The sequence below is a fragment of the Ochotona princeps genome, chromosome 2 (genome assembly GCF_030435755.1).
Source record: "Ochotona princeps isolate mOchPri1 chromosome 2, mOchPri1.hap1, whole genome shotgun sequence".
Lineage (NCBI taxonomy): Eukaryota > Metazoa > Chordata > Mammalia > Lagomorpha > Ochotonidae > Ochotona > Ochotona princeps.
Genome location: NC_080833.1, coordinates 106,569,395 through 106,586,343, shown reverse-complemented (window position 1 = coordinate 106,586,343; position 16,949 = coordinate 106,569,395). Strand labels below are relative to the sequence as shown.

At 47.8% G+C, this 16,949-nt stretch overlaps 1 protein-coding gene across 1 annotated transcript; it reads right to left on the bottom strand.

Moving 5' to 3' along the window:
- Nucleotides 1-7,441: 7,441 nt before the first annotated feature.
- Nucleotides 7,442-8,421, bottom strand: LOC101535620 (serine/threonine/tyrosine-interacting protein-like). The gene is given in 2 exon segments (XM_012928164.3): nucleotides 7,442-8,181; nucleotides 8,184-8,421. Coding segments are annotated over 2 exon segments (672 nt in total). The 5' UTR covers nucleotides 8,334-8,421; the 3' UTR covers nucleotides 7,442-7,659.
- Nucleotides 8,422-16,949: the final 8,528 nt, after the last annotated feature.

Here is a 16,949-nt window from a genome sequence, read left to right as displayed (position 1 = left end):
CGTCCGTCCTCCTCACCCCCGTCAGTCCTCCTCACCCCCGTCCATCCTCCTCACCCCTCAGTCCTCCTCACCCCCATCCGTCCTCCTCACCCCTCAGTCCTCCTCACCCCTCAGTCCTCCTCACCCCTCAGTCCTCCTCATCCCCCATCTATCCTCCTCACCCCTCAGTCCTCCTCACCCCCGTCAGTCCTCCTCACCCCTCAGTCCACCTCACCCCGTCTGTCCTCCTCACCCCCGACAGTCCTCCTCACCCCTCAGTCCTCCTCACCCCCGTCCGTCCTCCTCACCCCCGACAGTCCTCCTCACCCCCCTCAGTCCTCCTCACCCCCCCGTCCGTCCTCCTCACCCCTCAGTCCTCCTCACCCCCCTCAGTCCTCCTCACCCCCCTCAGTCCTCCTCACCCCTCAGTCCTCCTCACTCCCCTCAGTCCTCCTCACCCCTCAGTCCTCCTCACCCCTCAGTCCTCCTCACCCCCCTCAGTCCTCCTCACCCCTCAGTCCTCCTCACCCCCCTCAGTCCTCCTCACCCCCCTCAGTCCTCCTCACCCCTCAGTCCTCCTCACCCCCCGTCAGTCCTCCTCACCCCTCAGTCCTCCTCACCCCTCAGTCCTCCTCACCCCCTCAGTCCTCCTCACCCCCCTCAGTCCTCCTCACCCCCCTCAGTCCTCCTCACCCCTCAGTCCTCCTCACCCCCCGTCAGTCCTCCTCACCCCTCAGTCCTCCTCACCCCTCAGTCCTCCTCACCCCCTCAGTCCTCCTCACCCCCCTCAGTCCTCCTCACCCCCCTCAGTCCTCCTCACCCCTCAGTCCTCCTCACCCCCCTCAGTCCTCCTCACCCCTCAGTCCTCCTCACCCCCTCAGTCCTCCTCACCCCCTCAGTCCTCCTCGCCCCTCAGTCCTCCTCACCCCTCAGTCCTCCTCACCCCTCAGTCCTCCTCACCCCCCTCAGTCCTCCTCACCCACTCTGGACCAGCTGCTTCTCCCCAGTGCTGCTGTCACTCTCCTTCAAGTCAGACAAGTCCTCACTCCGTCAGCAAGTCCCGGAGCCTGATGCGCTTGATGTGCAGAGCTGGTGGACACTGCTCATGACCCCGAGTCCCCTGATATCATCTCCTTCCATACCACATGGTCTTCTTCCTCCCATCCTTGAAGTCCTGGGTTCTGGCCCCAGGTTTGACACACATTACTCCTCAGCTGGGGAATCCAGAGACCACCACCTGCCCTGACTTCCTTGTTTTAAGACTCAAGGAAATAGAACACGGCTGGGAAGGGAAATCTAGACACTAATCAATGTTTTTATCTCCTGTCCATTTTTCCTTTTTATCATAGAAAATTTCTGTGAAAATAGACTAGGATAGTCCAGCTTATACATATGTCTTGCACAATCTATACATTATCCATTGCCACCTCAAACCTGAGTTGTTTCTAATTCCAGAAAATACATCATTTCATTCATTTCAAATGTATCTTTAAATTATAAAGACTCTTATTTTTACAACAAAATCATGTTATTCAAACCTGGAAAGGTGATGAAATTCTTTGTTAGTTTTCAAATTTTTCCTGTCTCATCAGTGTACTGTCATTTTTAATAATTTGCTTAATTCAGTGCAAACTCGCTGTATTGCAACTGATGGATGGGTATCTTACATTTATCTTTTTTAAAATGTTTAGTTATGGGCCCAGCACGGTAGCTAGTGGCTAAAGTCCTCGCCTTAAACATGCCAGGATCCCATATGGATGCCTGTTCTAATCCCGGCAGCCCCATTTCCCATTCCAGCTCCCTGCTTGTGGCCTGGGAAAGCAGTCGAGGACGGCCCAAAGCCTTGGGATCCTGAACCCATGTGGGAGACCCAGAAGAACTCCTGGCTCCTGGCTTCGGATCAGTGCAGCACCAGCCACTGCGGTCACTTGGGGAGTGACTCATCAGACAGAAGATCTTCCTCTGTGTCTCTCTCCTATATAAATATATATATGGCTTTGCAATACAAATTAAATAAATCTTTAAAAAATAAATAAATAAATTTTTAAAAAGAGTGTTTAATTATCTATTCTTAATTTATTTGAAAGACAGAAAGAGAGGAGAGAGAACTTCCATCCACGGGTTCACTCTCTGAAAGCCTACGATAGTCAGGGCTGAGCAAGACCAAAGGCAAGAGCCCAGAATTCCACCTGGGTGGCAATGATCACCCACTGCCCCCCAGGACGTCCGTTAGCAGGAAGCCGCATCTGAGGCACAGCAGCCATTCTGATATGGACCGGACGCAGCCACGGATGTCCCACATAGTAACTTGAGCAGCTGTGCCAAATACACGCCCCTTACATCTTTCGCAGTTTGCTTCTCTCTCTAGAGGTCTCTTTCCCTCTTCCTCCTTGCCCCTTGCATTTTGTTCATTGAAAAAGAAACACCTTCATGGATCTTGTAGCATTCTTCCTAGTCTGAGCTTGCCAGTTACATCCCAGTGTTCATGTTTAGCATGCTGCCCCTTGTCTTCCACCTTCTCAAAACTGAAGTTGAATCGGAAGTGATATCAGATTCAGGGTTGAGTTTCTGGTAAGATTGCTCCAGACCCATGCCTCATCAGAGCACCTGTAACAGCCACTTTCTTCTCCTGTTTAGCAGCCATCAAGGCTCAGGGGCTAGTTCACTAGAGCTTGTAAGATCAAAGTAACTTTGTTCTGTTTTCCTTATTTAGTGAACAATTATTTCACAAAGAGAAACTTCTCATTGGTGATTTGTCCAGCCTAAAGGACAGTTTTATATTGGAAGAGCAGGGTAAATACTTGTTTCTTTCCTCTTATTTGCCGGTATTCAGAATAACAAATAATCCTCTATTACCCACTGAAATTAATCAAGGAGAACAGATTAAATGTTCATTGTTGACACTGCTGTATACAATTATTACGAACACGTGGATTTAAGTATATGCGATATGTTTTTGTTATTTTCCTTACCGATGCGTACACTGAGGTCCTACATCCCTTTAACCCCGGTCATCTTTGCTTTCTGATCTGGTGAGACACTGCTGACTCCTCCTATACCGGACCTCTAGGCATCCCTGCTTCCTTGGCAGCCTCACATTGGTTTCTGCTCCCTTGGAGTTCCCTTCTCCCTGTGCCTTAACCGGCTTCTTCCCCAAACTCTGACCTTACCATCTTGGGGAAGACCATCACCATCAGTGAAAGTCCAGTCAGGGGCCCAACTTGATGATTCAATGGCTAAATCCTCATTTTGCAAGCACCAGGATCCCAGTTTGTGTCTCAGCTGCTCAGTTTCCCACCCAGCTCCCTGTTTTTGCCTGGGAAAACACTATAGGGCAGTCCAAAGCCTTGGGACCCTGCACCTGCCTGGGAGACCTAGAGAAAGCTCCTGATTCCTGGCTTTGGATCTACTCAGCTTTAATCATTGCAGCCATCTGGGGAGTGAAACAGTGGATGGGAGATCTTTCTGCCTCTCCTTCTTTCTGTAAATATGCTATGCCTTTCCAATAAAAAATTAATAAATCTTTAAAAAAAAAGTCTAGTCACTCCTATCTTCGACTATACACCACTTCAGGCTGATCTACCTCCTCATTCAACCTTGTTTGCAAGACCTGCCCCTCCCGTTGTGCCTTTGCTGCAGCTTCCTTCACACAGAACTCCACTTGTCACAAAGCAACATTGACATATGGTCTTCCATGTCCTCCGTGCTGGGCCATTGTTGGGATTTAATAGGATGACAATAGCTCATAACATATTAGGTACTTACTATTGCGCCCTAAACTCTCCAAGAGCTTCAAACGCATGATCTCTTTAATTCTTTTTACAATCCTATCACTAACCCAGTTACTGACATCCGTCTTATAAATGAGGAAACTGAAGCATTGAGAGACTCAGAACTTTTCCCAGGTGCCACAGCACACATCACAGCCAAGGCCACTAGAAGGCTGAGAGACAGAGGACTGGATATTGATGCATGTGAATTCTAGGTTATAGGCAAAAATGACAGGTACAGCGAAGCCACAGAAGACAGAATCAGCGCTGCCCATGGAGTAGGGTGATAGCCCTGTGATGCTGAGGTGGGGGATGCAGTGAAGGTGGGAGAGAGAGGTGAGCTGCTGCAGGCTTGACCTGCAATGGTACAGGGAGAGCAGAGATCAGAGCAAACCCTGAGAGAATCTACAGGCCACCCCTGCTGAGCTGTGGACCAAGGAGAAAGGAGCCCGCACCATGAACCAATGCTGGGAGGAGGCACTGGTTCAGGAAGGAAGGTGCTAAATGAGTTACTCGGCTGCTGGTAGGTTTTCAAGAGGAGAACAAATTGCCTTGTGATTCAACTGTCTGCCCCTCCTCTGGCTCTCCAACTCTGTCTTCCATCTCTGCCTACCTATACCTGCTATTTCCCCAGACGTTCCCTGCCCTTTTTCTCTCAGCTTCTTCATACATGTTACTCTGTACCCACCCCCATGCCATTGCCCTCATCCAGGCACCTGTCCCACTGCCCTACTGATGCTTGTAGAATCTGATCCAGTCTGCAACACTCACTTCAAATCCTGCATTCCCCCATGAGGTTGGGTCCTAACCATGAGGGGGCTTGGAGTTCTGAATTCCTGCCAGGCTTATTACCTACCTCCGTGCCACACTGGCCATACATGCTACCTCACATTGGAGCTTTTTCTTTCCTTTTATTTTTTTTCCAAACATCCTTGGCATTCCGGTGATCCTCTCATGCAGCTGTCATGGTTGTTACTCTAACCACAGAAAGGCAGAGTGGGGTGTGGCAGGAGGGGAAGGTCTCAGACTAAGGTTATGGGGTTCCAATAGGGCTGGACCTGCTCGTACCCTCAGGAAGGAGGTTATTTAACCTCTATGAATGTTCTTTCTGCATCTGAAAGCAGTCTCTAGATCTATTTATGGCTTAGAGGCAACACACGTAAACCACAGTGACTACTAAGCAATTTAAACTGCTTCTTGGCATCAGGCCTGGGATCATCTCAGACAAAATTTCTTTGGGGATCTCCCCAATCGAATTGCCGGACTCAGAACCCCAACCATGAAGAGAAATTCAGGTTCCATGGTCTGCCATGGAGTGCAAATGTCAAAGCTGAGCCTCAGAGGCTCAGACGGAGCAGCGAACAGCATATCCAGGTGCACATGGAGGATATGGCAGTCCATTGGAACCTGCAGAGGATACCTGGTACCACAACAGAGGACAGAGGACAGAACAAATCAATCAGCTGCCCCAGCCATGTGTCAGCAGTGAAAGTCTGGGCAAACGGAGACTCTAAGGTGGACTATGTCAGCCAGCGGATTCTGCAGTGGTTGGCAAGATTGGCAGCAATTCAGAACTGCTGAATTATCAAAACCACTTGAGCAGGACCCTCAGAGCATGTCCCACATCAGGGACATGGGATGGGCGGGAGACTGGGTGGGGCTTCTCCCTTTATCTCCCCTTTTACCCCAGAGACAGAAAAGAAAAAGCAATAATGTGGAAACAACAGAGTCTTACCCACTTTCCTGTAGCCCTTGACCCTTTGTAATCAACTATGTAAAGATTGTCAAAAATAAAGAAAAAAAGGAAAAAATAAAATAAACTACTTCTTGGGATAAAACCAGATAACACATGGCACAAAACTCCATAGATGGTGAAATTATGATGCCAATTTTAATAAGACTGGAGATACACTTTTGAAAAATAACTGAAACATTTATCTTACCCACCTTCCTCCACACTTCGACTCCACACCCTAATCAGAGGCCCATGCGCGTATGCATCCCACTCAACTATATAATCAATATTTAATAAAAAGTTAAAATAAATTAATAAAATGCAGATTTTAAAAAAACACACTCTTTTCTTATATGATATGACTGATGTAGATCTAATGATATCCCCACCCGTTACCAGCAAGTGCATCCCTCCAACACAGCTAGGCACTCCTACTTTCCACACACCCGTGCTCCAACCCGCCAGAATGCATTTGCTTCAAAGCTGGTCGATAAACCTGGCTGAATTCTATACCTCGGCAGCAACCCTCGGCTGAGAAAAACATCTGTTTCTACTTTTATTTTTTGGCATACACAGAGCACGACTTCTTGCTGCTGAATGCTAGAAGAAAACTTCCTACAGTGGGAGCAAAAGGGGGACCTAGTGCCAACTTAAATCTCAACCTCTGCCTCAGGCCAACCGGGTAATCCCTGCCTCACGTTCTTTCCTCTGCTTTCCACACTTGGCTTCCGGTCCGTTAGCAAACCCCACCACAGAGCTACTCTCTCCGGCCACCAGGGGGTGCCACAGCCTCAGCTAGAACGCAAGGACACGCCCACGTCCAGTTGGAATCTCCGACCTCAAACCCCTCGCCAGCAGCGCCGGCGCCTGGATCCCGGGGTGCAGGCCTCATCCCCCAGCAAGCAGGATTTCACAAGGTCGTGGAGTCTCCGGGGCTCCACGGAGTCCAAGTTCTTTGCCTCTGAGCCCTTCCCAGCCACGTTCCAGCCTCAGCAATGAACAAGAGGAATCTGTGGCATGAGTGACCAGGATTATTTTTTGTTGTTGTTCTTCAAACCTATTCATTTATTTTATTTTATTTTATTTTTAACATATTTTATTGCATTTCCTTTTTTAAAAAATTAATTACAACCCAAGTATCTATGTAACTGTGTCACATAATACAATGTAATTAATGAAGTTAAATTAAAAAAAAATTAATTACATTGCATTATGTGATACATTTTTTTATGCACTGGGATTCCCCCCGCCCCTCCCAAAACCCTCCCCCCACGGTGGATTGCTCCATCTTGTTGCATTTCCATAGTTTAAATTCAGTTGACATTCTTTCTTTTTTTATATATAATTTTTTTTTAATGATACAAGGCACTTCTTTTTTTGGACTTCATTTAGGAAAAAAATGCTACATTGGTTTATTTTCTTTACAACCATTTTGGACAAAGAAAAAAGGGCTAGGCAACTCTGAAAGGAATATAACATTTGGCTTTTACAAGAAAATAAAGGAAAAGTCACTTAAAATCTAACACTATCCTTGTAATCTTTAAGTATCTGATACTATAAAGCAAAACAGCTTCCTTTCATCATTTTTTTTTCCTGTAGAATAAACAAGTTAGGAAGGTAACCGGAAGCATTAGTTAACTGGATATGAAAGCAACAATAGTTGGCTAAGTTCATGATTTAAAGATTGTTAACAACAGGGACTGAAGAAGAAAATGGCAAATTCTTGCATTTTGCTAATGTTTCTGTAAGAGGCTCCACGCTACAACTAAACTAAGATTATCTTAAAAATGTAATATATAGAACAGAAAGTGAATTTTTAGCAAATTTTTAGGAAATTCTTGTTATAAATTACCCAGATTTTATAAACAAATCCCCCCTAACTTGTGTTTTGTTTAAAGTAATAACTATATCATACAAATTTCAAGTATGAAAAAGTGCATTGTTGCAATAATACCTCTTTACAAGTCAAAAATTCTTGGTTTATAATAAAACTGTAAATTTTTTAAGGAGTAAAGCCATCAGTGCCGTCTACTGCAGAAGTCCAACATCTTAAAATGCAGAGTGCAGGACTTTGCCTGGAAGCAACACAGAACCAAACTCCTTCTGTTTTTACCAGTTTAACGTTATTATTGTCACTGTTTCCTTTGTTCCAAGCACACTATTGTTCCTCTTGCATCAGCCATTCTGTGCAGTCGCCACTTGCGTGTTTCCAAAGTCATCATCTTCTTCATGTGTTCTCTTCAAACTGCCTGTGGTTCCAGAATGAACAGATACTGATCTTTCCATCTGAAGCGGTGACATCATCTGTATTATTAATTTTGCTAGGTAGATGGCTTCATATTGCTGAAGCTGATGCACAAATCCAACATTAGGATTAATACAAAACCTCCTTTCTTGAACATAAGTAACTGCATCTCTGTACTTCACTCCAAATGTTTCCATAATGTATGCAATAACAAATGCAGCACTTCTGGAGATCCCTGCATTTCCATGCACAAGTACTTTTCCTCCACTTTGTAAGCTCCCATCAATAAATTCTTTAGTCATGGGGAAATAACGTATTATATTTTCAACTGGATTATCTGCAATATCCAAGACTAAATACCTAAATAACTGTTGAAACTTTGGTTTAATAAAGTTTGCTTCAATATTCTGTCGTATGCATATTATATGAGTTATTCCATGTTTCTGTAGTATATAGGTAGCTTGCTTTTCATAGCAGAAGAATATGGGCCTAAGAACAATCCAGGTAAAATTTCCTGCATCTCCCGCCTCATAGGGTAGGTCCACTCCTCGGCTTCTTCTTTACACTGGGGAAGCGAGGGGAACTCCAGTTTCACGTCCTCCATGGTCCTGGGCCGTCGCCTGGTGGGTGTGGCGGGACGGCGAGTTCCCGGCCGGCACGACCCTCGGGCTGGCACTGGCGGCTGGAGCAAAGAGGGCTTGCAACGCACACGCGCACACCAGGGACTCCCGACTCCAGCGACAGCAGAGGAGAGGGCTGGGCGGCTGGCACCCCGCCGCCATGCTGCTGCCGCCTCCCTCCCCTCAGCCTCCCGCGCCCCTCGGGCAGCCCTGGATCCCCAGTTGACATTCTTTCATTGGAGGTATTTACCAAGCATAAAGTCCAGCATCTTATTGTCCTGGTATGTTCAATGGTTTCTTGGTGAGACCATCTCTGGTCTGAAGGTAGAGCCGGCAAAGTATCATCCCAATCAATTAAAAGCCCCAACATAATATTTCCAACCATTTACAACATTATGGCATTAATTGACATGGTATTGATTAACCAATATGTTAACAGGAAAATGCAGGTTCTCAACCACAACCTGTGACTTCTTCATAGACATTTCAATTTTGGTTTATATTCAGCTGTGTTCTATACACCTTAAAATGGCTTAGATTGCTATTCAGCTGTCTCATGCCTATTTTAATTTTAGTCTTTAGCAGTTTATAGCATTGAAACATGATTTCGCTAAACCTGGCTGTTTTTCGGATGGTCTAACTCTATAATTCTAACAGGATATATGTGACCAGGATTTCTGCTCCAACACCATTGGCTCTCAGATTTGATTAAAGAACAGGGAAATGTGTGTTCACGAATGGGCGGACTTCAGCCGGTGGCGGGCAGGTCACATCTTGTAGGATTCTGTTTCTCACGACTCCAGGGATTCAGACAAACTGGATTGCCACTCTGGCCTCATTATGCAACCCAAGGTCCAGGGTAAGTTCCCTCCTCCCTGGAAGAGACCCACAACAGGAAGTGGGGAAATCAGGCCCCCTGTAACTACAAAGCCATTGAAGAGAACCAAAATTCTATTTGATTTTTCTCTCTGAGCCATCCCAACCAGCCCATAACATAAGCAGACCCACAAATGTGTAACTGATTCTGACTTAAGTTTTACTTGTCTCTTTGGGGGGTGTTTATTAACAGACTGGATATATTCAGGAAAACACATTTAAGTAAATAAACATTGCAAAAGGATATTTTATTTTTTAAAGATTTAATTACTTGAAAGGTGAAGTTACAGAGAGGGAGAGAGAGATCTTCTATCTGCTGGTTCACTCCCTAATGACCACAATGTCTGAGGCTGGGGTTGGGCCAGAGCAAAGCCAGGAGCCTGGAACCCTCCTCCTCACAAAGGTGGCATGGGCCCAAGCACTTGGATCATCTTCCACTACTTTCCCAGGAACATGAGCAGGGAGTTGGATCAGAAATGGAGTAGCTAGGACATGAAGTGGCACGCAAATGGGATGCCAGGGCCACAGATACCAGCTTTAACCTACAGCTGCACAATGTTGGCTCCCAAGAAGTTCTTTTAAAAAAAAAACCTTAAGGGGTTGGCACAGTGCCATAGCAAGCTAATTTTCTGCCTACAGTGCCTATATCCCATATGGACACCAGTTCAAGTCCTGGCTGTGCCACTTCCCAAACTAGCTCCCTGCTTATGGCTTGGAAAAGCAGTAGACAATGGCTAAGTCCTTGGGCCCCTAAACCCACGTGGTGGACCCAGAGGAGGTGCCTGGCTCCCAACTCTGGATTGGCCTAGCTCTAGCCATTGAGGCCATGTGGGGAATGAAAGTGGAGAGGATCTCTCGCTCTCTCTCTCTCTCTCTCTCTCTCTGGCTCTGACTTTCCAGTTAAATAAATAAATCTTTAAGAAAAAAAAATTTTTGAAAAATAGACTACCTAAAAGATAGGATTGGCCCCTATCTCTTGCCCATATCATCCCTACAGAAATGCGAAGCCCATTTCCCATCTCACAGATGAACAAACATCAGGAGTGGAGACATGCCCTTGGCACAAAGTCAGGATCCAACACTGGCCTGTCTGGCTACAACTCACCCTTTGCTCATAATAGCATGAGTGGAGCATTTACAGCGTGTCAGGTGCCCAGCTAAGTCCCAGTACACACACACATTCCTCGTTCATATCCACAAGATCCCTATGAGGAAGGCACCACCAACAGGTCCATTTGCCACATGAGAGAACCAAGGCTTGCAAAGGGCAGATGATGTGTCCAAGATCACGTAGCTGATGGGCAGCAAAGAGACTGTGATTCAGTCCCAAGCCTGTCTGAAAGCCTGGAGCCTGCCCTCTTTGTTGCTATATTACATGGCTGCTTTGTTCTATCTCTTGCCGGCAAGCTAGGCCCAGACCCCAGTCCCTCAGCTGTGCTGTATCCCAACCTTGCCTCACGTCACCCTCCCTCTGGCTCATACAGGCGATTTTGCAGCTGGCCGCTCAGACCAAGCACCTGCCCGCCTCAGAGCCTCTGCATTCATCCTGCCATTACTCTGGACAGCCTTCTCATCCCTTCTTTATGTGCAGCCCTAGTTCCTCTTCCGAGTGTCGGTTTCAGTACCCTTTCTTAGGAAAGTCTTCAACTTCCCCCCGAAGATGGGTGCCTCCTGTTCTCGCACCCGCACTCCTCTGCTTCCCATCGTTGCACTCACAACAGCTGGCCAAAGATTCTGTATGAGTCTGGTTTTTCTCTGCTACTTTTGTCTACTTTAGAATATACGGTCTGCCTGTCTTCGTTACTGACATTTCTCCAGTACCCAAACATGCCAGGAATTAGTAGGTGGGATCTGTTTATGTGCTGGACTGGGTTCTCCAAGGGCAAAAATAGTTTCTTTATGTCTATATTCATGGTGCCAGGCATACTGTTGGCACTGTCGATGATACAAAAAGTATTTATAAAATATTCCCAAAGATCGGCCAGCGGAATGGTGACCTAGCAGCTGAAGTCCTCTTCTTGAACGCACTGGGATCCTATATGCACACCTGTTCTAATCCCGGCAGCCCTGCTTCACATCCAACTCCCTGCTTGTGGCCTGAGAAAGTAGTTGAGGATGGCCCAAAGCCTTGGAACCCTGCACCCGCGTGGGAGACCTGGAAGAAGCTTCGGATCGGCTCAGCTCTGGCCATTGTGGTCACTTGGGGAGTGAATCAATGGACAGAAGATCTTCCTCTCTGTCTCTCCTCCTCTCTGAATATCTGACTTTGCAATAAAAATAAATAAATCTTTAAAAAAAAAAAGAAGAAGAAGAAATAAAAAAGAAGAGTATTTGCAGATTAAGCCACACTTCTCGTGCCAACATCCCGCCTCAGGGTGGTGGTTCAGTCGTGACTGCTCGGTTCCCAGTCTAGCTCCTTGCTAAGGAGCCTGAGAAGGCCGTGGATGACAGCTCCTGTGCGACCCTGCCATTCATGGAGGAGCTCAGAGTTCCTGGCTCCTGCTTGTCGCAGTCATTCAGGAAGTGAACTAGTAGAGAGAAGACGTTCTCTCTCCTTCTCTCTCTGTCTCCCCACCCTTCGAATTAAGAAGTCTCTGTTTAAAGGGGGATTAGCATGTATTGGATAAATAGTAGATGGATTCTGAATTCACTGCTTGCCTATAGAGGAAGGCCAGTGGTTTCCAAGCCCAAGTGAGGAGCTTTACTGCTTTTCCAACAGCTGCAGCCACCATCCCTCTGCTGCTCAAAGAGATAAGACAGCACAGCAGGTGCAAGCCCCAGGTCCCCAGGGGAAGTCTACTCAACAGCACTCCCCCACACCACACCACACCACACCACACCACACCCAGGCCGTGCTGCTTCTCCGCAGGGCGAGGGATCACACGGGAGAGGCTCCGATCTGCACTCCAGAACCCTCTGCCTGCCAGAGCTGTGCCAGACACCATCCCATTCATCAGACGATGCAGTCTTTGTCAGCCCAGAATGTAGGGATCCACCCTGCTCTGCCCACAAGGAGACTTTAGCTCAGAGGTGGGAAATGATTTGCTAAGAGGCACACAGCTGTAACTGGGAGAGTTGCACTCTCCCTGTGGCGTCCCTGTAATCTCAAAAGTAAGCTCCAAAGTGCCTGGCATGAAGAGTCAGGCTTTCGAGGGACATTGTCCCTCCCCATGCACAACTGGAGACAACTGCTCCCGGTTCTGGTTTCACCTCCTGCCTGCCCTCATGGACTGCGGCTTATTCCTCTGGTCCTGTAAGATTCTTGTAAACAAACAAGAAAGATCTCCTCCTTCTAAGAATCCATCCCAACAACAACAACAACAAAAAAAATGCGCGCAAAGTTGCTTATTCAAAAGTCATCCTTTGACATAATTATTTGTGACAGTAGGAAAAAAATTTACCAACAGCCTAAATGCTCTAGCCATAAGGGACACCTTTTTTGAAATTCTGGTATCTTCTAATGCAGGGTGTACCGGGAGAGCCGCCTTTGGGCTCCCTGCCCTGCCCTCCTTTTCCTTCCAGAATGGCCAGCAGAGCTTTCTGACCTCACCATTGTGAATGAGCGGTCCTCCACGGAGGAATGCAGAGGACAGTGGTAACTGCTTCCTGGGCCCTGTCCTGGGTGGATAAAGGCTCCACAGGCATGACTCACACTGCTGCCAGCAGGGCACCCAGGATGCTGAGCAATGCTGCACCACAGGTCTCTGTGCTGACACAGGGCACAGTCTGACCCATGGGAGGGAACAGAGAAACTACCCACTTGCCAGTCCCAGGAGCACTTTGCCTTATGGTCCCAAGAGCAGTGAAAGGCACTATGACAGGCTCAATGCCATCAGCACACTAATGTGGTTGCTTTTTATTTCTCCATTAATTTATAAAATTAGTTATTTAAGAGAGAAAGAGCCCCAATCTGCTGGGTCATTCCTCAAATGTCCATAATCAACGGGGCTGGGCCATGCCGAAACCAGGAGCTAGGCACGCGATCCAGGTCTCCTACCTGGGTGGCACAGTCCCCATTACTTAAGTCACACTGCTGCCTCCCAGGGTCCATCCGCCTTACAAGGAAGCTGAAGTCAGACACCGAACCAGGTCCTCTTATACAGTATGTGAGTGTCCTAGCAGGCAGATGGACTGCTAGACTAAACACCTGTGCCAATAGTGTAGTTTTGTTTTTTTTTAAGATTTATTTTATTTTTACTGGAAAGTCAGATTTATAGAGAGAAGGAGAGACAGAGAGAAAGATCTTTCATCCAATGATTCACTCCCCAAGTAGCCACAATGGCCAGAGCTGTGCTGATCCAATGCTAGGAGCCAGCAGCCTCTTCCAGGTCTCCCACGTGGATGCAGGGACCCAAGGCTTTGGGCTGTCCTCTGCTGCTTTCCCAGGCCACAGACAGAGAGCTGGATGGGAAGTGGAGCAGCCTGGACATGAGCCAGAGCCCATATGGGATCCTGGCGCATGTAAGGTAAAGATTTAGCCACTAGTCCCATGTATAGTTTCTATACATGCAAATTAATTCTTCTGAATGGGCTGCTAAAAATATCAGTATTCAAAGAATGCCATTCCGTTCATCAGGGTTATGCTGCAAGCCATGAAGCCCTCAAATCCCAAGGTTCTCTCTCCTTGTGGAACTTCAGAGTATTCCTGCTCAGGAAATGGTTTTCCTCCCCACTTGGGCGATTCAGGGAACCAGGCTCCTTCCCACAGCAGCCCTTGCATTCCTGGATCCCAAGTCTGTGCAGTTGGAGAGAAAGAACAGGGGCAAATTGCTCCAGGCTAACTTGGCCTACAAGGGACATCCTTCTCTTTCAGTGCTACTCTGCTGGTCACTAGTCACACAGTTCTAGCTAAGTGCTAGAGGTGCCAGGAACGTCATCCTAGCCAACCTCTACTCTTTGCCACAGCCACATACCCCACAGAACGGGGGACCACTGGGTAATAGGGTTTCATCATTATGCCACAGCAAGAAGCAGGAAAAATGTCCAATATTGCTTCAGCAGTAGAATGATCTCTTCTGCTCCCAGCATTTTGTGCACTGACACATACCTTGGGTCTGGTAGAGAACCTGACCATTGTTCCCTCTTCATTCCAGAGCCCATACTGACTAAAGCCTCCATTCTCAGCCCTCTTGACATGGGGAAACAGGTCAGGGAGTTAGCTGGGGAAGCTGGAACTGCCACAAGCCCTCACCTGTCAATCAAATAAATGCACTTCCTTTGCCAGGATACCTCTGTGTCTCATCTGGGACCAGGAAGGAGGAGACACCACAATGACCATGCACAGGTTCCACGCTGAGACCCATTAAAACCTCAGAAAGCTCCACAGATGCTAAGCCCTCATCCCATTTGTTTATTCAGTTTAGGCACCACCCCCTGTGTCATAAGATAGTAAGCATGGGAGAGGCCTTTTTTTGCCCTTGACCATGATCAGGCACCCTTCAGCTTCCTCTCCTCAGAGGCAACTCTCTGGCCCACTCAGGACAGGTGTCTCTACATGAGCAGCCCACACACATGATCTAGTTTTCATTTATGCACTAAAGGTAAAAGCTCCACTTTGAAGTCTAGCCACTGGGGGGCAAGCACCTGGGGTAAAGATCAAGGCACAGAGACCCACATTCCTGGACTGGACGGCCACTCCGCTTCTCTCTACGCATCTCCCCTTCACTTCTGGCTACAATGGAGCCCTGGAGGAGCAGCTCTGGCTCAAGTGCAGGTCCTTGGTCCAGGGAGTTCTCATCAGGGAGGCACACTGTTCTCACTGTACACACAGGCGTGCCGCTGTCAGGAGACAGACTGGCTTGCAAGCATTTTTCGCAGAGAGTGGTTGCAGGCACAGCAGGTACGTGGAGCTCTATGGACCTGCCAGTGCAGACAGTGGTGAAGAAGCTACGGAAGGCAGGGAGAGGGTCCACGTCACTGACCATCCTCACCATGGTGGCCCCAGCACTCAGAAGGTCAGAACCAGCTCCCGGGGGGCCCGCATCCCCTGGCCCTCTCAAAGTAGCCCTGATGGTGAACAGGAGAGAGAAACCACAGTCCACTCAACAGCTCCTAAAATGAGAGCGAGAGAACGAAGGCATAAATGAACACTCATGCTCTTAACAAATATCGAATGACATAAAAGTAGCAAAGATAGTAATTGAGTCATTTTATAAGAAATCACAATTATGGAAATATCTTGCATTGCATTCAAAGACTAGAGAGAAATACACGGAAATGTTCCTCTTTGGTTTGTGGATTTATACATATTTTTATTTTCTTTCTAAAACTGATCATTTTTGTTTTCTTTCTAAAACAAGATCATTATAGGTCAAAGTCACAAGTTTGTTTGTTTCATTTTCTTCTGTTTTCCATAAATGATTCTGCCATCAGTTGGGGGGGATATGGGGGTCCCTCAGCGTTCCCCCGTCTGTATAGTCTCCTCTGCCACTCACAGCCACCCTGGATTTTAACTATCTGCTTGTGGACTGACAGCCCTTCCAGAGCAGACTGACGGTAGGACGGCTGAGGCTCTCACACAGCCTAGGATGCTCTCCCAAACGTCTGTGGTCCAGATGAAGATATCAAATAAACCTAGACATTCTCATTCTTTAAAAAAAAAAAAAACATTTATTTGTTTTTATTGGAAAGGCAGATATACAGAGAGATCTTCCATCTGCTGATTCACTCCCCCACGTGGCTGCAAGGGTTGGAGCTGAGTTGATTTGAAGACAGGAGCCTGGAGCTTCTTCCAGGTCTCCCATGCAGATGCAGGGTTCCAAGGCTTTGGACCGTCCTCCACTGCTTTCCCAGGCCATAAGCAGGGAGCTGGATGGGAAGTAGAGCAGCCAGGGTACGAACTGGCACCCATATGGGATGTCAGCACAGGCGAGGTGAGGATTTAACCAGTACGCTATTGTGCTGGGCCTGACACTCTCATTCTAAATTCAGGGACAGAGAGACCCTGAATTTCCTCCCTGGGTGGCTGTAACCTGGGGCCTGGGAAGCACCATTTGGGAGGACCTTACAGAACTGCCCCCTTGAGGAGTCAGCGCCAGGGTGGCAGGAACCCAGGCACACTGAGGGCTGGAAAGCAGCTGGGTTTTCCCGACTGCAGCCAAGAGTCACGTGGTGGCACTTGGAGGAATCCCCGAGCCTGCGCATTCCTTTGCCATCACTCACGCCTCCCAGAACTTCCCCTGGGAACAAAGGAAAGCCCTGGGGTTGCAGCCTGAGCTTTTCTCCGCAGACAGCTGCTAGGAATTTGCCTTTAACCCTCAACCACAAATAAAATAAAGAGGGCTGGGGTGGAGGAGGCGGTGTCACGGCTAGGAAACACTTCGGAGTTCTCTAGATAACTTCCAGAAATTTCTCCTACTGAACTTCTGGGACCAAACAAACCCTGATCTCGGAGCAAAAAGGATGATGTAGGGAATTCGACGCCAAGCGCTGACTGCTCACACAAGGAGGCTGGGAAACGGGGGTTGCGGCAATAGCAACCATAACTGAAACTGAACTATTCCACAGGGCAAACCACACACCCAGGAGGAGTAAACCCCTCGCCCAACAGCAAAGGGCTCGCAGCGCCGTCTCTCCAGTTGACGGTGCCCAACAGCACCCTGCCTCCCGCGACTGAAGCTCAGGCAACTGCAGGCAGCTCCGAGAGCTCCGACCTCAGGCCAGCCATGTCTGAGCGCCGCGACGGCCATCAGCGCTCGGAGTCATTCCTCCAGCACCTGCAGGTT